Consider the following 27,017-nt stretch of genomic DNA (forward strand, 5'->3'; position numbering starts at 1 on the left):
ATGTGTAAGCCAAGTTTGAAGGGGAAAATAAGGGAGCTTGCTTTGGAAACTTACTGACTGATAACGTAGCTTATTCCTCAAAAATAGTATTTTTATTCTAGCAAAATTAGCCAGGCTTACCAGAAAAAGCCCCCCGTGATTTGCTTTTCTTGGTCTGTAAACCATAGCTGTTCTTTCTTCGGACACACAACTGTATTGCAGAATGCTTGAATATCATAGTTGCAGCTGTTTTTGCTAACAGGTGCACGAAAACAATTGGGAGTCCATGCAAGCTCTGCTTTAGTTAGCAGACGGTTCAGTCTTTCAGTCATTTTTCACCTCTTTGGAGGTTTGCCAGTCCTTTGCCCAGCTGAGAGCCACAGGGCACCTCGCCAGGGCTCAGAGCACCACACCCCAACATTCATAAAATCGTGCATAGGGGGCCTTTTTCCGTTGTGGTATGTAGGTCAGCTTAAGCTGTGGATGCTGCGGCTTTGATATTGACCATTAATTTTATTTACAACTGAGTGATATGCGGTAGGAAGGGAACCTGGGGGAAGAGGAGTGCTCTTGTTGCAATTGCAAAAGGTGGGAGAGGTCTCTCCCCTTTTTCTTGTCTTTTGGGTTTGCTTGTGAGATGTGCTTTTCCCATGGGACCGTGGCACTTGAATTACTTTCTTCCATTGCATAGTTACTGTGTAATACCTCTGGGAAGGGGTTAAAAACAAATGGTGACACAAGCAAATATAAAAAAAAAAAAAAAGAGGAGGTGTGGCATGTAATGATTATTTAGCAATGGCTACTGTGTAACATTTAACTAGGAAACCCGAGCTGACACTAACAATCTGGCAGTGCAGTCTGCTCGCCATTTAGTAGTTGAGTAATCTGTGAACTACTGTAAGAATTTCATTTGTGGTTCAGTATGTTCTAATGGAAATATAGATGACAATAGACTCTTGGTCTTTAGTGTTTGTAATGTGAACACCTATCATAGTGTAACTCCTAATGTTCAGAATTAATGAGTCAGTCCCTTCCAGACTCAGGAGAGTATCTGAAAAAACACTGGATTTTTGAAAAGTAAAATAGGGAAGACTTTTTACTTGCCTCCTTATTTCTGAGCCTGCAGGTTACCCTTGAAACATGCCTTCAGCGTTTGCTCCCTGAAAACAAGGACTGCAAACTACCTGGGGGTGGGAAAAGGAAACTGAGTTCGTACGTTGACTTGATCAGAGTGACTCTGCAGTTGTCTAAAGCACCTTTGTATTGAAGCAGAGTACTGAGAAATGTGTTGTGTTCTATGTTCTGCCTCATCCTTTCTGACAGTTTTGCTTCTTTTAGACTGTTTGCTCATGTTGGTCTACAAGGATAAATCTGAACGAGCAAAAGGGCATAAGGAGAGGAGCAGCATGACCTTAGAAGACATCTGTGGCTTGGATCCTGGGCTCTCCTATGAGGGCTTGAATCACACGCTTGCAATCATCTGTCTCTCTCAAGTTGTGATGTTGGGATTTGAGAACAAGGAAACAATGTATGCGTGGGATGTGCGAATCCGCTACAGTTTGGGGGAAGGTAACCTTTGTCTTCTCACACTTTCTTTTTTTTTTTTTTTTGTCCCCTCCGTGCAGGGAAAAGCAAAGAAAAGCATAGCTAAAATGCAAATAGCAAAGTACAGTTAAGGAAAAGACCGTCACTCATTTGATGGTGAACAGACTGGTCTTCCCCTTACATCTTAAAGCAGGTGTCCCTTATGCTAGGTTTTGATTACAGTACTGCCCAGTACTGATGGCTAACTATGAGACCTCTTAACTTAGTGTTTAATTTCGGCACTGAAAGTGTGTAGCTTTGAAGCAAAGTGACCAGACTTCTACTTCTGGTCCTGCAATTTACTTGGGGATTTTGACAACAGGATTCAGAGGGAGCCTGAATTAAGAGAAGCAGAGTCCTGAGTAGAACTTGGCTAGTTCAATCCCGGTTTTCTGAGCTGCCTTCTAGGTGTTGCATTGATAATGCTTTTTGCTGCTAGTGTCCCCTTTCAGGAAGAGATATCATGCAATAAAAAGTGTCATCAGACAGAGTCTTTCCAGCTAACTTCACTCTCATACATCCTTTTATTTTATTTTCTTGGTTAGCAGCTCTAAAATGTACAGTGGTGAACAAGGAGTGATAATATTGGTAATCCATAGTATCTGTCTTATGTTTGTTTAGTCATAACTAGGGAAGGAGGGTAGGTGTGTGGGAGACACACATTAGCCATCTTAATCATTTGTTACATATGCTTTGCCATCTGTTGCATTTGTGGACTTGTTCCTTTGCAGTACATACATAAAAAGATGGCCTGGGAATTTTACGGTAATAAAATGTAGAAGTATCAGGAGAGAGATGTATGGATATACCACTTGGGGCTATCAAGCTATGAAGCCTTGCATAAGGGGAAAGGTTAGAGGGGGTTTCTGAACAACACAGGCATGAGTAGCTGGTACACTTTGATGTAGCTGTATTGTGTTCCAGTTCTATTTCTTTACTAGATCTGGGATCTATGAACAGCACAGACTTGTCCTAAAACCTGAAGGAGAATTTGAATTTGACAGGGTAGGTCTGGTTTTCATGATCTTGCACTGGTGCAGTGCTGGGAGGGAGAGAGTATTTAATCTCAGTCTGGGTGTGAGGGTTGTGGTTGTGAAAGGTTGCAAAGAGTTTTTTAAAGGAAAGCTGTGAGTGAGGTAGGAATAGAGCCTATTGGATGAAGATGTATGTAGCCATGGAGTAAAGATGGAGCGGGAGAGAGTGTGTGTGGATGTGAAGAAATGAAGAAGAAAGAGAACAAACACAATTGGTTGAACCAGCAATAATTTGTAGAATGTTAATTGCAAAAAAAGCTCAGGGGAAGGAGGATAGACCAGAGTATAGAAAATGTGTTCCGGATTTTATCTTTCAGTGCAGGTTCACTTAGGAGAAAGAAGCCAAGTTAAAGTGAATCTAGTTTGACTAGCCAGAAATAGAAAAGAGTGGAGGCTTATATGAAGAGAGGATGGAGACTGGTGTGTTTTCTTAAAGCGTAGTAAGGATGCCTTTGTGTGCCTTGGAAGTAAGGTGGCTGGATGATAAAAATAGACTAAGGACAGATGACCTCAGAGTCTGGGAAGGAGGGGGGAGGAAAACAAGTGAAAGGAGCTGAAGCTGTTCTTGAATGAGGACCACAGAATGGAGGTGTTTGCACTGGAGCTCCCAGTGTTTTCTCTCTGTTTCTCTCAGATGAGGTGGATGTGATTCCTGGAATAAAAGAACCAGGGTTAGAGAAAACAGTGGAATTAAGTGAATTGAGGTATAAGTCTGGTGTGGGAAGAGCTCATTCTGAGGAAGTTAGCATACTGCAGGTCAGTGAATAGCTGTGAAGAGGAAAAGGTTAGCTAAAGGAAATGGGGAATTTAAATAGTACCAGAATAGTACCATTTTGTATCAGAAATAGTGTGGCCAGCAGGAGTAGGGAAGTGATTGTCCCCCTGTACTCGGCACTGGTGAGGCTGCACAAGCTCGAATACTGTGTTCAGTTTTGGGCCCCTCACTACAGGAAGGGCGTCGAGGTGCTGGAGAGTGTCCAGAGAAGGGCAACGAGGCTGGTGAGGGGTCTGGAGAACAAGTCTTATGAGGAGCGGCTGAGGGAACTGGGGCTGTTTAGCCTGGAGAAAAGGAGGCTGAGGGGAGACCTCATTGCTCTCTACAACTACCTGAAAGGAGGTTGTAGTGAGGTGGGTGTCGGTCTCTTCTCCCAAGTAACTGGCGAAAGGACGAGAGGAAACGGCCTCAAGTTGCACCAGGGGAGGTTTAGATTGGATATTAGGAAATATTTCTTCACCGAAAGGGTTGTCAAGGACTGGAACAGGCTGCCCAGGGAAGTGGTTGAGTCACCGTCCCTGGAGGTATTTAAAAGACGTGTAGACGTGGTGCTTAGGGACATGGTTTAGTGGTGGACTTGGTAGTGCTAGGTTAATGGTTGGACTCGATGGTCTTAAGAGTCATTTCAACCTAAACGATTCTATGATTCTACCTCTTGTTCATGAGTGTGTTCAGCTATGTATCTTATTAATTTTTTTTCAGAGTAGGAGAAGTAGATGGCTTGAGAGGCATTTGGAAAAAAAAAATTACAATTTACCAAGAAAGCAGCATATGGCAAAAGCTTCATGTCCTGATCTGTTTTTTCTTCTACAGTGGCTTTGTTCAGATTTGGATATGCTGTTTTTTTTAACAGTGGTCTAGAATCTGAGCTGCAGCTCTTTGTTTTCAGCAGCTGTTGTAACTTGCAACTGGTCGTGTGCAGAGTGTGCTCCATTCCTCATTCATGAGGCAGAAAGAACCCTGATGCTTCTGCTCCCATGGTTTAATTGCCGGCAGAGTTAACTGGGCAGAGGGGTCCAAATGATATTAAAGATTCCTTACTGACCATTATTCGTCAAGATGGTTTTGGTATCTTTTTCATAGTTTGTGTTTAAGCAGGTTGTGTAACAACTGTGTGCCCAAAAGGCGACATCGTGTGACTATTGATTTGCTCCCTAGCAGTACTACTGGTAAAGCTGTAAGTAAAGCTGTGGTTAGTTAGATCTACCTCGGTCTCCTTGCACACTTCACTCAAATGACTTTATGGTTAATTCTGCTGAAGCCTTAGGGAACTTAATAAATGCACATCATAGATGAGGAGTTGACTTACAGCTAAGATGGTAACTAAGAATATAGCAAGTATTTAGATGAGAAGCAAGACTCAGACCTAGCTGAAATTAATGATGCTTGAAGAAGCATAGGCAAGAAACAGGGAAGAATGGTTGTTAGAAGTGAGACTACCTGGAAGTTACCCTGTAGATTTCATAGGCAGGTAGCTGTTTTTGATGGATAACCAAAAGCTAAATCTTGTGCTTCTTGATAAATGCTCCACCAAAAACCTCTGATTGGAAATGTAACGGCCCTGATGCTTCTTTTTGCCAAGAGATATTTTTTTTCTTTTTTTTTTTGTCTAATCACAAGATGAAAGAAACTAGAGGAGTAGTGGAGTCAAAACAGTTGTCTGAGAATTAGGTGCTTGCTCACTTAAATTTCTCCCCTTGAAACACTGTGAGATTTCAGCCCTTGAAGAGCTCCCAATAGATTATTATTCAGAATGCACCAGCTGTGGAGGAGAAGATGGGAGACCAGTCTAGAACAGCTGCTACTTTAGATAAGGACCTTGCAATAGAAGGGATACTGGAGTTGGGATTTGAACCTGAATTTTGTAAACTTGAATGAAACGGATGTTTCCTTTTTTCCCCCCGCTCTTTTGAAGTTTAAGCTGTGAACTATGAAGAATTAACTGACATCTAAGAGTGTTTATTACCTATGAATGACTTAATTTCCTAGTCATTTTAAATGTCTGGGCATCTGCCATCACCAACTCCCAAAGGATTCACAAAGGTGGGAAAACGTAATTTTCCCCATTTTACTGCTAGGGAAGGAGTGAAGCAGTTTATTAAAGGTTGCAAATGAGTCAGTGACAGAGCTCTGGTTAGAACTTGCCTACTTCTTTCAGCCTTGCCTTTTGGGCTCCTTGGGCACTGTGTTGTGTGTGTGCATGCATGTAGGAAAGGAGAGGCACAGGCTGTTTAGAGGACGAGACAGAAAGAAACCCATGTAGTGATGCAAGGATGGAAGAGGTAACTGAAGTGTGGGCTGGATAACTGACTAATTTGAGATAGGAAGTAGCCTGGAAGACTTAGGATAAATTAATGTGGTGTTACAACTTAATGATTTGTAGCATTAAGCCAAGATATGTTTTTTTCCAGTCCTAAACTGGCATAATAGAGAGTAATGAGCTTACAGCTACTCACATGGGGCTGTCTGGGCTCTACTTAGAATCTTTGTGTTAGAGCCTTGTGGTGTGGACAGGGGTCGGTCCACATACCACAGCTGAACAGAATGACTTATGTAACATAAGTCATGATACCTTACTTCTATTTTCTATAGTAATTTTTTTTTTCTTCCTTATCTGATAGTTCATAGATTTCAAGTTTTTGTAGCACCTGGCACTAAACTAGAGAGCGGGCCTGCTACCCTGCATTTCTGCAATGACATTCTCGTCCTTGTAAAAGACCTTCCTCCTAGTGTCATGGGGCAATGGAAGCTCTCAGATCTGCGTCGGTATGGAGCTGTCCCAAATGGATTCATCTTTGAAGGGGGTACCAGGTGCGGCTTCTGTAAGTACAAATGGAACCTGTCTTCTAAAAGTTGTTTGAAACCTTTTGTAGAAATGTAAATGTGAGTCTCATTCAAAGTGGAGTTTGCAGAACCAGCTGTGCTGCTTTGTCATACAGGCAGCCTCATATCAGAGGGTCTGTTCTACCGAGTAGATTTCTGCAGGCTTCAACCCTGGTGTTCAGTAAAAAGGTGACTATGTGGAGTCCTGACTGAACATTGCCCTGAGGCTCTCCAGATGTTTAGTCAACTGTTGCTATTGGACACAGAGCAAAAATAAGGTAATGAAATTTTATGGCTTGTGTCATGCAAGAGAGAAGGCAAAATGGTTTAATGTTCAGATTATTACATTAATTATTTTTTTGCTTGCAGAGGGAAAATGATACGGAGCTTTGAGGTTACAGGTGGCATCAAGGCCCTCATTGTGTAAATGCTAATGTCTAAATCCCATAGAGAACTTCTAGGTCCTAAAAGTTAGGAACTTCTGTCTGTTCCCTTCCTTGTTAGTAGCTTTGTCACTTTATGGGACCATGAGATTCATGGGGTCAAAATGAAAGCAAGCAAGCAAGCTGAAGCTAGTTTCTGTAGCCTAGTAGCTAAGATACCCCTTTAGATGGGGAGAAATCTCTTGTTCCGATGTCCAGTTTAGGACTCCTCACATTCTCACTTCAGATAAAATGCAAAGCTCCTATGCAAGAGTTGGAAAGGAAAGATAATTAATACACTGGTATAATATCATATACATCATTAGAAAACATAAGGTTTTAATTTCAAAAGCAGAGTTTGAAGCCATGCTGAATTGATGATCTGAGAGTGCAAGTGGGCATGCAGATCGCCAGTTTGGACATGAAGTTGTTTGACTTGCATACTGAAATGTGAAAATAATGGATTTCTTCAATCACCAAACTGAAAAAATAGAAGGTTTCGGAGCTGATCCAAATCCAAAGATATTCTTCCTCGGGACTTTTGGCAAAATTTGGAGAGGAAAGGGAAAGAAATTATTTTGACTGTCTTATTCTAGTGAGGGGTTTTCATTTTGTCTATTGAAAAGTACAGAGCTGTGTTACAAAGATGGTAAGTATGGACTCAATTGTTATATCCTGATTCCTGATTTAAGGCACTTGTCTTCAATGTGGAAGATTCTGGTTCAAATCTTTCCCTGCCTAATTCAGAGGCTGGGGTTAAAGAAGGGTTTCCACCACCTGAAGGAATGGGTTATAGGTATATCCTGTGAGGAAGCAAATCCATTTTCTCTTAAGGTTATTCTGTTTCAGTTATAAACCGGTATGGGAACTGCAACACAAGTATCTTGTTTCCTAGTGATGTGGTTTAGACTGTGAGAAAGATAACTGGTTATAGAGTATAAAGGGGAGTCACCACAGTCACCTTTTCTCCCTCTCTTGTAGATAGTGCAATTGGCCCAGGCTAAACTTGAATCTGCAGCATAGGTCTGCCAACACCTGCAGTTTTGGTTTGACCAGGTTTTTTTCCATGCAGAATAAAGCAGTTGTTCATTCCTGTGTCTGTATGCAAGTACCACTTTAAATACAAGCTGGACTTCTAATGAATGTATGCGCTGCTATGCTGGCATAATTTGGGTCTGCTTTTTGAATTATTAACTGAAAATAGAAAACTTAATTTTGAACTAAACACTTCAGAATGCTTACAGGGAGAAAATTTCCCAAAGTTGAACCACAGTGTGTTTTTTCTCTTTTTAAAAAGGTGCTGCTATTTCTGGAAAGCTTATGCGGAGTACTAGTTTTTGAACTAATGAAATCTGAAATAATTTAACTAGGGAAAACATGTTTAAAAAAAAATGTAGGGAGCTGAAGTAGAAATGCTAGGCAATCCTTAAGTAAGATTAGCAGCGATTAGGTAGACAGATTACACAGATTATATAAATTATCAATGTAATTCCTCAAATGAGAGAATATAAGACTTAACTATTTGAGTAATTGGTAGCCCTGAGACTCTCTAGGGAAGCAGAGCCTCTATAATTTTTATTGAGTAAGAGGTGCAGCAGCACTATGATATGTTTGATTTGGTTTTTCCTTTGAATTTTAATGCAGGTGCCTCAAATGATGAAGACAGTAATTTCTTACTAATAAGGGCTTCAAATAATGGCTTGATTTTTGGAGTATGTAGTTGATTGCAAATGGAGTACTGGTGAATTCCAAGCATGTGTTTTATGCAGACTTTCATTAGAATATGGAAGGAGACAAAACAATATTCTGAGGGCTATCCAAAAATGGAAATGACTAGCAGAAAATAATGATGGATGCCAGGACTTATGTTCCCCTTCAAAAATAATGAACAAAAAACCCAATTGTTTTTTTTCTTTCATGCTTTTTCCAGAAGGACTGTTCAGCGCTGACTGACAAAGCATTTGCAACACACGTTGTCTGAAGAGTCCATTTCTTTGATATACTGCAGTTTTGAGAGGGACGTTGTGGTAGGGTATAAAGAACAGACATTTAGGAGTCCTTAGTAAATGTGATTTTTATGATAATGTTGATGAATGGATATGACTTCAGTTCTGGTTTTCATTCCTGAAAGCATAGAAGTAAGGGGTATTTGCAGATCAAAATGAAATGTGCTGACTTATTTATCACCCATTCTGTGTGGCAGGATCTTTCTTTAGTGGCTGCCTGAACCAAAGAACTTAGAAAATGGCTGGTTCACTACTAGAACTGAGTACTTCACCTGCTTACTTGTGCTGATTATCTTTATAGAATCATAGAATCATTTAGGTTGGAAAAGACCCTTAATCATTGAGTCCAACCGTTAACCTAGCACTGCCAAGTCCACCACTAAACCATGTCCCTAAGCACCACGTCTACACATCTTTTAAATACCTCCAGGGATGGTGACTCAACCACTTCCCTGGGCAGCCTGTTCCAGTGCTTGACAACCCTTTCGGTGAAGAAATATTTCCTAATACCCAATCTAAACCTCCCCTGGTACAACTTGAGGCCATTTCCTCTCGTCCTATCGCTTGTGACTTGGGAGAAGAGACCGACACCCACCTCGCTACAACCTCCTTTTAGGTAGTGGTAGACAACTTGCAACTAGCCAGTAAATTTCTGCTGTGGTGGTTGCTGTTGTAGTCAAACCACCTCAATGTGTAACATAGCTGCAAAGAGGTGCACAGGATGAGGCTGGATTTCTAAACACAGTGCTGTCAGGAATGATGGATGAATAAAGAAGTGTCTCTAGTGTTTAGTACAAGATCTTGTTCCCTGGAAAGATTCCCCAACGATGTAGGGACCACTGATATTACTCTAGTAATCTGCGTGGCCTTATGAGCTCTGCAGATGAGCAAAGAGGAGGGTCTGCAGGAGATAAGTAGCAAGAAATTTGATGGTTGAGCCGGTCTCCTTCCTGCTGGATTCCTGCCTGCTTGAAGGCATCTTCCCCACAGCTTCCTAGGAGGTCCTGTAGAGCCTTGCTTTGAGGCATGCAATATATGCTCCTCAGGTGTATGGCTTGCCTAAATCTTGTGTTCATCCATTTAATATTAGTTGTTAGAGGATTGCTATATTCAGAAAGCTGAATACAGCATCTCCACAGGCACTGTTTTGAGGTCACCTAACTTCCAAGTATTCAGCAGCAAGGCACTTAAGATATAAGTGTAAAGAATGAAGATACGTTCCAGTAGGATCTAGCTAACATACCCAGTCCTAAATTATTGTGTTTAATAAAACTTATCTGTTCTCTTCATTTGGTTTTGTAATGAAATGGATCTATATTATCAAGTGTGTACTGTTATGATCTGTATTTATGACTGGAATGGAATATATTAGATTACTAGTATATCACCCTCAAGTTCTATGTATTGCTCATGTTATGTTGTTAAAGATGTATATTTCCCCAAATAAAATCAGACCAGTAGGTAAGATGAACTGTTTTTATGTGATTAAAAAAAATGTTCAGTAGCCCATATGGTGAATATAGACCACCTCAGTTTGTGCATTACATTTTCATTACAGTGTTTAGGGAATAACAGTTTCAGTCTTTTTATTCTTAACTGGGTTTTGTAGTAAATGCTAATGTATGTTATAATATTACTAATGTAGTAGGAACTTCCATTTACTGTTAATTGATTTGAAAGAAAATTTTATGCTTTAATACATAGAATATCATCAGTTCACATTAATGCTTGAATTTTGAAAGGTATCAAGTAAATGAACACAAATATTAATCTGAAATAACTTTCTGTCAATTTTTGCTTAGTTGTTTGGTAGTACAAATGAATGCTGTAATTTATTTTGAAAGATCAGTGGTGCTTTAGTACAGAGAATTTGCCATAGCAGTTGTGTTATTAAAGTGTTGATGAGACACTGCTGATCTGGTTATACAGCAGAGTTATAGAAAGCTAATTATTAAGTTTCTACAATATAGTAATAAGCTAATTTTTTTAGAAGGAGATCAGAAAGAAACTTCCAGTTTGGATGTCACAAATGCCTAAATGTCACAGAATGCTTGAGGTTGGGAGGGACTTCTGGAAGTTACCTTGTCCAACTCCCCTGCTCAAAGCAGGGTCAGCTAGAGGAGTTTGCCTAGGACCATATCCAGTCAGGTTTTGCATATCCCCAAGAATGGGCACTCCATAACCCCTGTGAGCAACTTCTTCCCATATTCTGGTGTATCAGCTGCTCCTCCCAATTTTATATCTCCTGCAAACTTGCTGAGGGTGCACTCTGTCCCATTTTCCAGGTCATTAATGAAGGTGTTAAACAGTATTAGCCCCATTAGACTGGTTAGGCATTATTTCCCTTCTCTAAATCCATACTGACTACTCCCAGTCACCATCTTGGAAGTGGCTTCTAGGATTATTTGCACTACCACCTTCCCTGCTCTGTGGTTCCCTGAATCCTCCTTCTTGTCCTTCTTGAGGATAGAAGTCGCGTCTGCTTTTTTTCCCCCCAGATCTCAGGCGCACCATTTCACTCCCCAGTCTCCATGACCTCTCAAAGGTAATAAAGAGTGTCCTTGCAGTGACACTAACCAACTCCCTCAGCACCTCTGAATGCATCCCATAAGGCCCCATGGGCTTGAGTATGTTCAGTTTGTTTAAATGTTCCTTAACCTGGTCCTCTTCCACCAAGGGAAAGTTGTAGTTTTTCTAGATTTTCTCACAAGTCTCAAGGGCCTGGGATTCCTAATGAGGAAATTGAATCATGTCAGTAGACCAAGGTGGAGAAGACCTTGAGTACCTCAGCCTTTTTCATGTCCTTTGTCAACAGGTCCACCATCCCATTCAGCAGTAGGCTGAAGTTTTCCCTAGTTTTCTTTTTGCTGCTGATATACTTGCAGAAGCCCTTCTTGTTGCCTTTCACATCCCTCCCCAGATTCAATTCCAGGTAGAGCTAGGCTTTCCTAACCCCATTCCTGTGTGCTCATACAGTGTGTCTGTATTCCTCCTGTGTCATCCTTGTCACCCTACTTCTACCCTATGTATGCTTTCTTTTTATGTTTTTGTGTGGAGTTCCATGTTCATCCATACAGGCTTTCCTGCCACATTTGCTTGGCTTGAACTTGTAGGAGGTGATCCTTGAAAATCAGCCAGCTCTCCTGGATCCCACTTCTCACCAAGACTGTATCACATGGGATTCTTCCAAGTAAATTCCTGAACAGGCCAAAGTCTGCTCCTGCAGACTGATTCTAGGAAGTGAGAGTGAAGATGTTATGGGTCCCTAGGTAAGCAGTTAAAAAACCAAAACTGGAATCTTTTTCTAAGTGAGTTGCCTAACTGGAGAGGATGCTCTAAAACATCACTAGAAAAGATGAAGTGGTGGTAGTGTTGCTCTGCATGTCTTTTCTGGTTGCCATACTTCTACAGAGTGGGAAACCCAGGTTCCTGGCCTCCTCCAGCCTGCAGGGCTTCAAATCTTCATTTTCCTCCTGAGGAGTGGTTGCCGCCCACAGAAAGAACAGCCCACTACAAGGCCTGGAAGTTGCCTCACTGTGTAACCAGGCATGCAAATGTCACTGGGGTCAGAAGAGAAAAATGGAGTATGTGTCTGTAGCCTCAAGACTGGGAGCGCAACTGCGGGGACAGACCCTAGATTCTGTTCACTGCTCCTAAGCTTAAATGCTTAGTTCCCAAACTTAAATCTTAGTTGTATAAGAAAGTCCAGAAATAATGGAGTATATAAATAGCCCTTCATTACGTTCTTTAGTTAAATCGTGGCATTTCTTCTGTAACTTGCTCTAGATTTGATGCAATTGCTGTGCTCCAAGAATTTAAACTGATTTGGGCTTATTGAGTGTTGCTGTCTCTTATCTCCACGTTGCAGAAAACCTAAATGGTTCAATCCATAGGCCAGGGTGCCAGATGCATAAGGAACGTGTCGTGTGAAATGTGGATGGATGATACAAATGTGAAACTGTAGGTGATGGAGCTTGAAGCATCTGAATTACCTATGTTATGCCTTTTCCCACCCGCCACCCCCCTTAAGCTTACACTAATTTCTGGTGCTGAATGATACAGGTGTAAAAAAAGAACAAATATGATCCCTTACCTTTCAAGGGGAACTTTTCTGGTTCCAGGAAGATATTCTGCATTTCTTGACATACCATTAATTAAAATGGTCTTTGAAGCTGTGGTGAGGTGTACATAAATAAAGAATCTGCTTCTGAATGACTGTCAACTGTTTCTGAAGGTCTAACACTGTTTTGAACCCTGGTGTTGTTATCCTTTAAAAAGAAACAAAATGTGTATTAGGCTTAAAATGAGCCTTGAGTTTTGTAGATCATTTTATATCTATGATCTTTTAAATATTTTAAAAATTTCCAACCTAAATTTGTGTCCATTTATCCTAGATTGCTATTGTACCAACATTGTCCTTTAGTGTAATGTTTTCTCTCTCTCTCTCTCCATGATGCTTACCTCCCTAAATATTTATAGAGCATTTATTTATGCTCTGTGCCACTTTTGCTACGTTAAACAAACTCAGCTGTTTATCTTCCCTGTAAGGTACAGGAGGTCATCAGTGTACCTCTTTTTTAGGTATGAATTAATTTTTTAATTTTTTGTTACAGGAGACCAGAATAACAGACAAGTACTTTGGAAATGGTCCCACTACATTGTTGAGCATTATATTTATGTTTCTTTTTTCTTAAGAAATGTCTGTCTTGATAGCTGAGAACCTTCAGTTGCCATGGTAGGGTGTTTTTGCCTCTTCCCTTGCATGTGTGTGTTCAAAGGGAAGAACAGCATATTCATATTGGTACAAAATAGCCTGCCACGGTTGGAAACTCTTTACGTATTCAGTTCAAGCTTATCTTCTTAAAGGAGCTGATGCCCTTAACTGAACACTTAGACACATCTGCAAGCATAACAACTTTTAAATGTGTTTAGTTTAAATATTTGATTTAATACTGCCACTAGAAGAAAATGCTTTTTGTAAATAGGACCTAAATAAAAATATAACTCTGGTTATTCTTAACAGAAAAGTGCTGGTAAAAGGAAAGACCATCTTTCTTCAGGTATCTGACTCTTTTTACCTCATTCCTCTGAAATTCTTGAGGAATAGGACAAACAAGTAGTGTCCAGGAAAAAAACCTGATACATTATTACACAAGTTGTTTTAATTCCTAAATGAAAGCACTCTCCATTACCCTGGCATAGAAACATCATGTGATATTATACAGACTCTATTATGAATGTGACTTTCCCATAGGTTAAATCATATCTTTGCTCCCATTCTTCCTGTGAAGCTCTGAATGCAGAGGATTAGTGAATTTAAGTTTTAGATGCCACTGTAATAAATGCCTTACTAAAAAGGAACTGATGATCTTGTAGTTAGATCCATAAAAAAACCATGAAGTCCCAAAGAGAAGCAGAGCTTACTTTTGGATATTTCTGTGGTAGAATTGAGGTCTAAAAGGATCTGAATCTGTTTTAGCTTTCTGTTCCTTGCTTCCTCACAAAATTTCTCATAAATATAGAATACTTAATTATGTTTTTGAATTAGTTGCTCAGTACAGGTTTTGTTCAACTCTGAAGGCTTTGGTGCTCAATCCAGGTAGAGGGAAACCAGCTGAGATAATGCTGTGATTTCAAACATTAAATCTAGGTGCACTTTTGAGATGGATAACACTGGTTTATTCTTAAATAGGAAAAATAGCATTTACATTTTGAAATTCTCTTGCTCTTAACATGACAATTGTACTGGTAGAGATTAGAAAATCCTTTCTTCTGCTTCTGACAGCTGCAAATAAGTTCATCTCTGGGTAAAATGTGGCTCCCCCAGCCTCTCTGTAGCTGAAGCTCAATCACACATACCGGTTGCAAAAAAAGGCATCTGGGCCTAGGAGTCAATGGAGAGATTTACTTAGAGGAACAGACTGGAAGAAAGGAGCCTCTCACTTTCATAAGTTGCTAGCTCAATTAGTGTGCACTGATTAAAATGACCAGTTGCCAGGAGAATCTTGACTTGGAGGTCAGTGTGAAAAAAATTCAAGTAGGGTAATAAAAGGGCATGTTAATGCTGTGAGAATTCAGGCTCTCCAATGTTCAAGTACTTCAGGATTAGCTTCCAGAGCCTAGTTTGAAGCTGCCTCATGTTTTCTAACAGTGTCTCCTAGAAGAGAGGAACTTGTAGGACCCTTGGTGCCCTTTGAAAGAACAAATGATACTGCTGCTGCTAGTTGCAGGATAAGCTGGAGTATTTCTGTGATTTTTTTTTTGATGTTTTGATGAAATTAGGTGCTTCTTCCTTTCTTTCTTTCTAAGACTTCTGCAAGTGGCTCTTAAAATCATTCTGAAATAGTGGAAGTGGCTACCAGCATATCTGGAAGGGCCAAAGGGGAAGAGAAGGAGCCCTATAACAAGTGGGAATTTATTTGAAAATTAGAAGCAGTAGAGGTGGTTGAACTGGGGCAACATCTGGAATTTCTTGAAAGGTTCTGGGTTGTGTAGATTAAAACTTCTGTTTATGTGCAGATATTGTTCTGTTGCTTTCTCCTACTTAGGTCTACTACAGACAACAAACATTCTTACCTTGTTTTCAGTAGTCATGCCCACGTCTTAGTTGGCAATAACAGGAACACCCATTGTCATTTTCACCAGAGAGAAGAGCAGCCTGAGCCATGCAGCCTGAGATACCTTCTAAAGGGGGTTGCTCAAGGTCAGGATTGAGACATACTGGTTGGACAACATGATGATTGCCATGAACTGAACTGCCATGATTCATACCTGTCCTGTAGCTAAAAGACTTCAGGCTCTAGCATTGCCTGGCACCTCTTAGGAGTAATAATTCAAGGGAATGGACTGACTCTTCCTCCCTGCTTTCACACATAGTACGGAGATTTAAGTAATTTTGGTTATTGTGCATTTTCAGGATGTGTTTGCCCATGGGTTTGCTTTTTTAATATGATGAATTAAAATCAAACATTAGCAAAATTTAATAATATTTGGAAGTTGTATGAAATTGGCAACTTCTCTTGAACGTTTGCGAGACTGTACAATGCTTTACTGCTAACTGCCACAGAGGACTGGCTTAGTGTTTCAGCCTTGTGCAAGTGGTTGCAGGCTGCTTTTCACCAAGTCTCTTACCCCATGGAGAGAGTGAGTGAGTGAGCTCTTCAGTCTAGTAAACAGCTGCATGGTATTACAGTGATGCATACCACATATTCCTTGGCTTCCAAATGCTTGTGCACCAAATCTGTTCCAACGCATGACTGAAATGTGTAATTTCTAGTAGTGAATTTCTCAGCTTTCTCAAGAAAGCAGAAAAGAAATGTAATTGCTGGCTTTCATGCATGCTTTTAAAACATAACTTAGTTAAGCCTTACGTATTCATTCATCTCACCTGATGTCTTTTGCAAGGACACCCAGACTTCTTCCTTCCCTTGCAATCTAGTTCTACCTAGCAAAACAAGAAAGAAAACATTTCCTGTGAGAGTTGTTCAGCCATTACAGTGGTCATGTGAATAACAGAATCTACAAAGAAATATTTTACGCGTATGTGTATATTGGATTCGTATCTATGTGCACATGTGCATACACTGTTTGTTCTAGTTACATAAAGGCCGTCACATTTGTTTTTAGGATTTCCAAATGTGTGATAGTTCCTCGCAAAAATCGTCCTTTGAGTTAAGCAGCCAGCTCACATGCACACATTTACTTTTTTGTTTCCATTAAAGTCAGTGTCTTGTAGAGCCTCTTAGGAGTTTAATTAAGACTCTTGACAATAGTGATAAAAGAACAAAGTGGTCCCGATGTACTCTTTATCTACTTGAGGAATCTTCTTTTCCTGAATGGCAACATGGATGTGTAGGTTTCTGCTGAATTATTGAGCCACATAGTTTATCCCTGTGCTTGAGATATGAATGTCCTGTTATGTTGTCTGTATACTCTGCTTGCTTATTGTGCATGGGATGGGAAGGTCATGTGTTCAGAGCCCAGCAAAGCCTTGTGCTGCCCTGCTCCCTCAAGAAAGGCATGTCTTCTGGCATCAGTGTGGTTCATGGGGGAAGAGTCATACCATTTAAGATTAGGCAAACTGATTTCCCTATACTCCATCTACTCCGTGGGGAGAGGAGAAGGCAGCTCAAAGGAAGAGCTGAATTTCGAGTAATTCCTGAATACGTACTTTGCACCCAGCTCTTTCTAATACAGAGTTCTCTGACTCTTTGGCATCTCTTGGGGAGGGGAAATGGGACAAGACTCTGAATGAGTCACCACCAGAAACCTTCATACCTGTTAGATTGCGTGATTAGAGTTGCAATCTCCTAGATGGTCTTTGATACTGAAGCCACGGTGTGTATATGTGCCATGAGGAAACGTGGGACAAACTTGTTTTTAAAAACAATAATGAAAAACAATACCACAGAAGTGTGGAGTTAAGTAGGCTTTACTCTGGTTTATATTTCATGAGCTAGTGTGTGTTCATCTTTTCAGTTACTTAAACATAGCTTAGTGTTTTAATATTTGTCTATCCTGAGTCTCAAGGAATATGCTTGAGACCTTGTACTCTAGAAATGATTGGCAAGCCAGCCCTTAAGTATAAATTTAACTTCTGCCAGTGAGTGAATTCTAATTCCAGTTGAATTTATAGCAGTTCATCAAATGAAATAAACTGTACCAGGAACAGGATTTCTGTTTCTTTGGCTGGAGAAGTTTTTATCAGTAAGATCTGAAGAGGAACAAATATAGTGGAGTGACAAATCAAGTTACGGAGATGCTGCTAGCGATGTTGTCTTGAACAGATTTAAGCAGAGCAGGCAAAGACTTAGATGTGACATAAATTGAAAATGACAGAAGAACATGGACCAGAATATGCTTTTCCTAGAGTGGTCAGTTTACTGCTTGCTGGCTATATCTAATTTACTAAAATAATTAACTTGGTTTGTGGTCCACTCTTTATTATCCCTTTTGTTTGAATCCCATAGCCCTTTGTCAAGCAGTCAAAAGTGTATCCATTGCTTAAATGAAATGTGAATATCCTGTTGGATATGACATGGCATATGTGTGGAAAGTGGTGGGGATGCAGGCATTCTGGTCAAGACCAGCTCTGCTGCTTTAAGTAAAACTGGCAAAAATACATATGCAACTCAGAATTGGCTAGAGACATGCAGAAGTCAAACTTATGTCCAGATTAGGGTCCCAAGTCCCTAGGAAAGTAATATGCCAAACACTACTGCAGGTCGGTATTGTGGTTTTCTAGTGTGTATGGCTTTGGTGAATTGGCAGCACTTCTTGAAGGCCTATATACTAATTTAATATCCTTTTGTATCTGGTTATTGTATTTTTTTTCCTGAAGTCACTGGTTACTGGGGTGGTCTTTTGCCTGGTCTTTTAAGAGCATCAAAAAGGTCACCTAGACTTTTTTTTTTCTTTCTTGATGTGAGTAATATTTGGACTGACAATTCTCAAATAAAATGTTCTGTGAAGCACTTCTAGTCTTGTGTGTCGTCCATGTAGCCATATATCATGCAGCTCAGAACTTGTTTGTTTATTTAGTGATTCTCATTCTAATTTTGCTTGGGGCTATTCTTAATGAATGGAAAGCAAAATATCAGAATAGAGCAAAGGGTAAAGATCTGATGACAACCTGTGGAGTCGTGTTACATTCTGTTAATAATAGACACATACGACTTAGTCTAGGAAAATGTATAATATAAGTCAGCAATATAACCAAATCCTAATTCATTGGGATATGAAAAGCTGCACTTGGTTAAAATTGGGTAACAGTAGAATTAACTTGGTTCATTTTGATGAAGACACTTTAAGTATCCCTGACACTTTCATAGCTAAGATTTGATCTACAAAATTTTAGGGGTAAATAAGAATAAAAGACCCGGACAGCTGTTGAGCATATGGCTTATATTTTGGCATTGCTCTAATTGCCTGAATCTCAGAAAAATAGCATAAATTATTAGGTAGCTGTTGAATTTACGTCTATGTTCATGATATAGTGTGTGTGCGCTGTCCTGATTTTTTTTTTCATTTCTTTTCTCTTAAGGACATGTCTTGTTGATTTCTTTTCACGGCTTGCACTTAATACTCTTTTGATTCCTAAATTATAAATAGCTTCAGCTAAATGTATTTCTAATGTATCCAGGTGAAAAACACATAATTATGTTGTGCTTTCTTGCAGGGGCTGGTGTTTTTTTCCTTTCTTGTGCTGAAGGAGAGCAGATCAGCTTTCTGTTCGACTGTATCGTCCGTGGCATCTCCCCGACGAAAGGCCCTTTTGGTTTGCGTCCAGTCCTACCAGGTTAATATAGGAAGTATAGAGTAACCGAGCAAAGTAGGAACTTGCTATGTCTAGCACTTATTGCTGTGATTGTAAGAACAGCTTGCAGACACTAAGGGTGTAGAAAGTGCAAAGTGGTTTTCATTCTGAAATGTCACAGTACAGATTTATCAGTTGAATGTACCCAGTTTCCCCCTGCTGCTCTGGCTCATTCATATTTCTGGTGATATTGCTAACTTTAGCCTTCTCTTACTTAACAGTACTAAAATATGACAATTTGAATTGAAGGAACCCTAACCTTTAGTTTTAAACTTACATAGTTCAACTTGGATCCATGTCTGCATTACTGTTTTGATAGTTTAAGGGAAAACTAACTTCTAGGGCATTTTGAGTTAATCTAAAACACTTAGAACTAAGTCTTGCCAACCTTAGAAAACTTTGTCAGGCCTCCAGATCACATTTCAGTTTTGCAGCTTGAGCTTCTTTTCTGATGTGCAAGGATTAAATTCCTTTTCCTATTTCATGGTAAATGGTGCATTTGCTGTAATGTTCAGAGAGGAAATTAGATGGCATCATAGTAAGCCCTGTTGACTTTTGACTTTAGCAGATGAAGAAATATAATATTGAGTCAGAATGACTGTGTCAAACGGGGCAAGAGTGCGGAAATGAGATTGCAGAAAAATATCTGTGAATTGGCAGTGGGATATAGTGGGAATAGGCTGCAAGAACGGTGAAGGATGAGGTGGGATTTGTGGGAAATACTTAGAGTTTCTGTTTAAGTGTTAGGCAGTTAACAGGTGTTTGACAGGGTTTTATTGCTGTTATACGATTAAGATAATTGCAGGAAGAAAATGTGATGGAAAAGATTAGAACTGGATGTGAAAATTGTGAAAATAAATTACGAAAAGTTAGTTAAGATAAATGCAGTAGACACACGGCTCAGTTCTTCTCTTCTTTCCCATAGTTGTAGCACCAAAGTAAATAAAATAATCAAGCAAAATAGTGGGCAATAAAACCTCATTCTTCTTATATGATGATCTGTGTTTGCATTCAACTAAGTGGAGTGTTAAAAAAAAGCAAACAACAAAAAACCAACAACAGAAACCCAAAAACCAGTGCTGATGCTTAAAGCTTTATTATTGAATTCATATTTTTCTGCATATCTAAAACTGTATTACACATATACAGCTCCTGTCTTTCATTTAACAAAAATTTATGTCCAAAAAAATTAAGTTTACAAGCAACTATTCTGTTGTCTTTTTTTTATTGATTTTTTTTAAATTTTAATTTTAGAAGGCACATTCTTTGAAAAATCTTTTTTTAGAGGCCTGTAGAAGTAAATCTGCTTTCACATCTTAGCAGCTCTGGCATTTGCGGGTTGTTATACATAGCCACATAACACATTCCCTTCCCTCCTTCAAGAGCTCTGACCTCACTGAAGTGCATAAAGTGGATGTGGAATATCCTAGGGATGATTTGGTGATTTTTGTAAGGGAAGACCTCTTTTCTGAGGTCTTTTCATTTGTCTTCTGTGCTTGATGGACTTGCCACTAAAATGAGGTGAAGATGTACTCAGGCACTCGATTTCACCTTGTTTCCCTGGACAGGAGCAGTGTCCTGTAGGGAACGGTGCTCACGTTCTTGCAGACTCCTCTGCAGCCCTTTTCCAAGCTACTTTGACCCCTCTAACTTATATTTCCCTGTATCTTTACCCTTGTCTCTTCCAGTTTGTTGTCACCCTCTATGTACACATCCCTTCATAGAAAATGTTTTTTTTTTTTTTTTATGTTCTCCTTCTTTTATTATCCCATGCAGAAGCTTGCACAGACCTGTTTAAGGCACATGCACATGTACAATACTAGTGATTCATCCATAAACTGATTTTCCTTATCAAGTATGCTGTTACACAGCAGGTACTGTATTGCTTGAAAAGGTCAAGTCTCTACCAGCTGCATACTGTATCTGGCAAGAGTATTGAAATTCACCCAACCTTTTGAAAGGTTTAGTTATTAAATAGGTTAATCATCTGCACACCTCAGGTAACTAGAACAAAACTTCCAGACTGGGGATTCTACCAAGAAACATCTAGTCAATGTTATTCGTATTTACTGCAGGGCAGAATGCTACACAGCCTCAACTGTGCTTTATGCAATGTTCTGCTTTTGTGTAATTTAAAAGCTTTTATAGGAAGCAGCCTTCTCTCCACAGTTTGCTGTTTGAATTTGGCTTCTTGCTGTTGCCTGTACCTTTCCAACTTAAACATGAAATATGCTTCAATAACTCTTAGGTATTTTCAAGAAAGGAAAACACACAGAGGGCAGTTGTACAGAGAAAAGAATGTAATGTGGTGAAAAAAATGTCACATTGACAGTGTTCTTGGACACCAATGCCCACGGAACAAATGTAAAATCTAGAGACGTTATGCAGTCAACATCTGCTGAGCCTGTCTTTGGCAAAAGGGTAATGAATGAAGCCAGTGGCTTCATGTACAAACAGCTCAACCATATGGTTAAACGGAGTGCTGAAATATTTAAGTGTTAGCATGAAATTAATAGGAAATGGTAGAGACTGGTTTGAAGAGGACTGGAAAATGACCAGTTTTCTTACTTTTACTTCCCATAGTGATTCTTTAAACAAATGTAAACTGCCCAGCATCCCAAAGGAGTTTGTAAACTGCATGTGCAAGGGATATTTGCTCAAGTACAATATTCACATCTTCTTTTCAGGATTGTAGTTTTAAAAAAATATACCTTACTTCCTTAAAAGCTTGGTGTTCTTCTAACATAGATATGTGATTACTGAATGTATTTTATTATGTCATCTATAAAATATGTAATGAAAAAGCTGCACAGTGGAACTCGTAAACTTGACTGACTATTGCAAGGTATCAAAATCTGGTCTAATCTCTCATAGCTGACCTGCTTTGAGCAGCAGGTTAGACCATAGAACTCCTGAGATCCCTTCCAACCTGAATTATTCTGTGGCGTTTTGGAAATGGGTATCAAATGAATGTGAATAGTCTTATGATAAAAATAATTCTATTATGTGTACATCCAAAATAAAATGGAAAAGAAAAAGAACATTAGATGTTTTACAGTTTACTACTGTGTGGTACTTATTTTGGGAGTCCATTAATTCTGCAAAATTTTACCAAAATACTCCTATTGGTAGCTCCATTAGCAGATTGGAGGTTTTGATTTGTTAAAGGCTGCATGATCAGGTCTCAGATTTAAGACATATGGCATTGAGTGGGAATGCAAAGGTAGTGTAGGTATCTGTAGACGTTTTTAGGCAGTGTAGCGTTTTAAATAAAGGACTCAAATGAGTGACAGGATATCTTTGGATGGCTTGTTTTCCCCAGCTACTAGTTGGAACATAATTGCTGTAACTGGCTACTCACAACTTGCAACTTTTTTCTTGAGAAGATACTTAGAAAACAGACCAGAGAATTTTATGTTCTTGTCCTGACAGAAGTCTAGGTATTGACAGAGTAATGAATCACTGATTGCATGGTTTGTAATCTATACTGAATTTGCATGCATATTATTTGAGAAATGTTTGTTTATCAAGTGTGTGTTGAATTCCTTCTTTTCACTAGCAAAATTCATCTTGAATGCCAAACACGAACACAACAAAGGCCCAACAGCCGATCAGTGATACCTTTGATCAGTGGGCAGATCAGTACTCTCTAAATCTGGCTAAGGCTACGGGACAGTCTAGTCCTGCAGGCTGGAAAGACCCCAAGTGTAATGTTGATAGTCTTGATGCTCTCTTAATTTTGGAAGCTTTTTCAGGCTGCTTTGTGACTGACTGGTGAGTGTGCAGCGCTGCTTGCTGAGGATCTATCTGATGCTCTTTCTTTTTGTTGAAGCTTGATACACCTTTGGCCATTGCAAGACAGCTCTGTGGCTGCCTTCTGCAGTATCTGTACCAAGTGGATCCTCCTCAAACTTTTAGGACATCTTTTCATTCCTCCAGACATCTTACAAGGTGTGGAGATGTTAGCATGAAGGTGAGGGTCCAGGCCTGATTTGCAAATGTGCCTACAGTTACAAAGGAAGAAAGAAAGGAGAGATGTTCTGCCTAACTTATCTAACTTTGTTTAATGAAGTAATTAACCAATGTTGCATTTTAAAGATGCATATAATCAAGCATATCTTAGGTAGCGGCTGACTTGATACATTTTTTTCCTAACAGGTGCTTACTGAACAACCCGGGAGCTTTGAATTACTGTGACACTTTATTCATGTGTTACCAAAGTATTCAAAATCTCCCACGATGAGCAGCTGATGTGGCTTTAATGAATATCCACCAACGTAATATAAAAATAAAATCTCCATCAGAGGCATTTTTAGTCCAGCCAAATTTGATGTAATCCTTCCCCTTTGCCCCAAAGCAGCGTTTAATAAGATTTCAATGATTGCCTCACACAAAAGATTTTTCTTCATAGCAAGGGATCCATTTTTGTTTGGAAAATGATAAAACACTTTCTTAATTGGAGGACCCGAGTGAATCTAACTGCCTAGATTCTATGGGAGTAAATCATGTTATAGGATACATTTGTTTAGAATTTGGGAAATGAAGGTACTAATTGCTCTTAGAGTTGTTGGAGCTACCGTAGGATGTTGTGTGGGAGAAGCTGTCTGAACTTCATTGGACAGCTGTCTCAGTACCGATCATGCTGCTTCTGTCCTCCTGAGTTAGTAACATGGCAAATTACTACACAGTTATTTAGAGGCTTTGTGCATGCACAAGGTATAGGATGATGCCACCAAATCCAACTTTACTGTTGAAAAAACCCCTTGTTTTTACCATTTTTTAGGCCATATTTCTACACTCATATGACAGGAGGTCATAGGTTATGCTCTCCAGTAAGGATTGGTCTCTAAAAGGTGGCTGTCAGTGACTTCAGTCCTTAGTCTGATCTTGTAGCAAAACCTCCTGGTTAGTGCTTGGTAGTCTGTAACCAAAAATACTGGTATAGGAATCTGCTGCTTCTGGAGAATAGTATTGTGTGTGTTTTCCGTAGAAGTCTTGCTTATCAGCAGGGAAGATTAAAGGCAAAACAAAGACTTCAGTAAGACTGATGGACAATTACTTTTAGTACCTGCCTAGGACTTTAAGTCTATAGACTTTAAGTCTATATATGTTCGGCAGGTTTTGAAGTTGTTTCTCTAGATATTTCCTGGTCCTTGCTGAGAAAGGATTATTCTAATCAATCTTCCTCAAAACTGGGCAATGAGAGGTCACGGCACATAACTATGAACCCAGTTTTATACATACCTTTTATACATAGGCAATCTGTAAGGGCAAGTTTAACCAAAAAATTATCAGTCCTGTTGGACAGACAGTATGCCTAGAGATTTCATGTTGTTGGGTGAAAACTGTTGTGTTCTGTAGCTGTGTAGTTGATATGGAATTTGGCTTCTAGAAGCAATTGAACATGTGACATGCAAACTTACTGATTTGCTTCAGTTTCCCACCTATCTCCCCATCTTGTATTTTATTGTAGGCCATTTTTGCAAGATCAGTTGCTTGACCAGTTTTTTTTTAATTATATCTTTTGCTGTCTGTAAGAGGGATATCAGTTACTAAAAAACTAATAGTTGCGTATGTGCCCTAGTAACATTATGAAAATCTGTATTTATCAAGTAATCATATTCTGAGGAAAGTGGAAAGATCTTTCCTACTGACAGTTCTTTGCTGTGGGAAGGGTTAGTGTCTGTTGCATCTTGGTATGACTAATTTGCTGATCTGTTATGCCAACTTTATACTCAAAGTGCTTGTAGAACATCTTTGTTGAACCTTTGTGGATATAAGGGCATTTAACTAGATTCAGCAGAGTAACTGGCGCAGAGGACATTCAAAAATAAGTTCAAGCAGTAGCCTGTAACACTGTATGCCACTGAGCAGATCCTTGCATAGACCTGTCTGGGTTGCACCATAGGTGCTGGTGGCCAAATCTTGTATTTTCCTTTGGCAGAGGTCCATACTGGGGGTTTCGTTTGAGTAAGCAGTTACACAGGTTTGAACTAGTCAATGCTTAATATGAGTTGTATTGCAGGGGAAATAGGAATGGAGACCTAGCAAAATAATCCATATCAAACAGTCCTCTTTTCTTAAAGTTAAGTTTGGAAGGTGTCAGACACTGACATCAAGCACTGTTTGAGCTGGGAGACACAGAGGTCAAAGACCTGTTTGTCACAGGCATTGTAGCCTTGTTCCTGTTAGAACTTTTGATTTCCAACATATGCTGTTACAGGAGGACTCTGTGTGTGTCTGGCTTGTTCTGCTAATCTCATCCAGATTGCAGACTGCTAGAGATGGAAACCCCTTCTACATGGGAAAGTTCAGCATTGTCACTTCTGGTCCTGTGACGCACTCAGATCTATCCAGGGCAGGTCAGAAAGTGAATGCCGTTAGGGAGGAGAGATGTGGCAGCTTGTTTCGCAGGTAGTTAATAAGGTAGGGACTCCCATGGAGCTTCAGTTTACCTAGAAATGCTCCTTCCCCTGATTGTGAGCTTGTTTTGACTGCTGTGTTGACAACATCAAACCCAAGTTGTTTAAAACTGAAAGACCTGGGATGAAAATGAAACTTTTCTTTCATCATTTCAACTGTTTTTATCTTACTAACTCAACCACAGCAATGTGTAGCCCTTTTCATCCTTTCTTTCTTATTATTAAATGATTCAGTGATTAAATGTTTTTGTGGTGTGCTACTACTACCCAGTTGATCAGATATACAAGAGCAGCAGTTGTGAGGAAGCTAATCTGTTTTATCTGTCATTAATTCCTTTCCCTATATAATTAGTAAGAGCTAATGAAACTTCCAATGATGAACAAGTTAGCAGACCATATCTTTTGCAACTGCTGAACATGACACACTTGTCAGTGCTGTTTGAAAAAATCTGTAAGACTTCTCTTGGGATAATGGTTATGATTATTTCCAACATCTGGTTTTACTGTTGTGCCTGGTTGGAAACAAAATGGTTCAGAGGAAACTGGCCTATTTTTCTGATGAAAGTTCTTCCACATTCTGTATAACTTTTGGTCTTCCTCTTTCTATTGGAATGGAAGGAGCTTCTTCAGTGAAGTAATTTCAGCTGGAATGGCAAACTCACTAAAATGTATGGGGAAAATCCCCTATAGTATATTTTAGTAGTGGTTTTTACCATTCTAACTTGTCTTATATTAAACATGGAGAGCCAGCAGGTTGCTTATTTCATCTCTGACTTCTGAACTTAATGACCTTCTGAACATCAAACTTGAAAGCGATGTCTGTGTAAATAGGTGATATGGATTGGAAGGTATCAGATAGTTTAATCACTGTGACTCTCTGATGTAGATTTGTAAATTAGTAGGATGAAAAATTTGGTCTTTCTTGATGATAAAATTCCCAATGAGTTCAGTGAAGTCAGGACACATTTTACAGGTCACATATTAGTTTCAACTCCTGTAGACCTGCTGGATGTTAATTATCTCTGTAGCTATTGCCTTTGGTGCTGTGCTCTTCAGGGTTCTGTCCCTGGTGGTAACTCTTACAGATATTGGGTATAATAACTGAAAGTTTTTGACACTTAAAATTATAACTTATTAAGTAGCATTTCTCCAGGATGTGCTTGAAGGCAGATTGTCCCATACATTTTCTGATCAGCTTTTTTCCTCTCCTGTAGTAGAAGATCAAACAAGAACAGAGTATCTAACATAAGACTATGTCTTTTTTCCCCCCTTCTTTTTATATATTTTCCATGTTTCTTCTTATTTATTTATTTGTTTTCTGTTCCTCTTTAAAGATCCAAGTACAAATCCAGCCTATTCAGAAGAAAGATTGGCTCATGAAGCTTTGCAATTAGAAAAGCGCTTGAGCTTGCTGTCCCATACAAGTCGCCAGGGCAGTGGAGGTAAGAAATATCTTTAATTAAATAAAAATAAATGGTGTTCCTTCCTTCCCAGGCTTTAGAAATATGTATATGTATATAATTATAAGATGCTGAGGTTAAAAGAAAAATAACAGAGAAATGGTCAAGATATTTGCTGTGGCTGCTGTTGCTTGTGGGACAGTTCTTTAACAGCATTGTCTAAAGTCCATTGATGTGGATTGGAGTTTTTCAGCTGA

The 27,017-nt window shown here is 39.4% G+C and overlaps 1 protein-coding gene across 1 annotated transcript in view; it reads left to right on the forward strand.

The window, feature by feature from the left end:
- Nucleotides 1-27,017, forward strand: part of DOK7 (docking protein 7) — a 68,855-nt gene continuing 41,838 nt past the window's right edge. Inside the window, exons 1-5 of the mRNA XM_009328885.1 lie at nucleotides 1-4; nucleotides 1,318-1,548; nucleotides 5,994-6,194; nucleotides 18,801-18,920; nucleotides 26,695-26,802. Of these exons, the coding sequence (XP_009327160.1) occupies nucleotides 1-4; nucleotides 1,318-1,548; nucleotides 5,994-6,194; nucleotides 18,801-18,920; nucleotides 26,695-26,802 (664 nt within the window). The remainder of the gene's footprint in view (nucleotides 5-1,317; nucleotides 1,549-5,993; nucleotides 6,195-18,800; nucleotides 18,921-26,694; nucleotides 26,803-27,017) is intronic.

This window comes from Pygoscelis adeliae, unplaced genomic scaffold (assembly GCF_000699105.1).
Source record: "Pygoscelis adeliae isolate BGI_AS28 unplaced genomic scaffold, ASM69910v1 Scaffold66, whole genome shotgun sequence".
In the NCBI taxonomy this organism is placed as follows: domain Eukaryota; kingdom Metazoa; phylum Chordata; class Aves; order Sphenisciformes; family Spheniscidae; genus Pygoscelis; species Pygoscelis adeliae.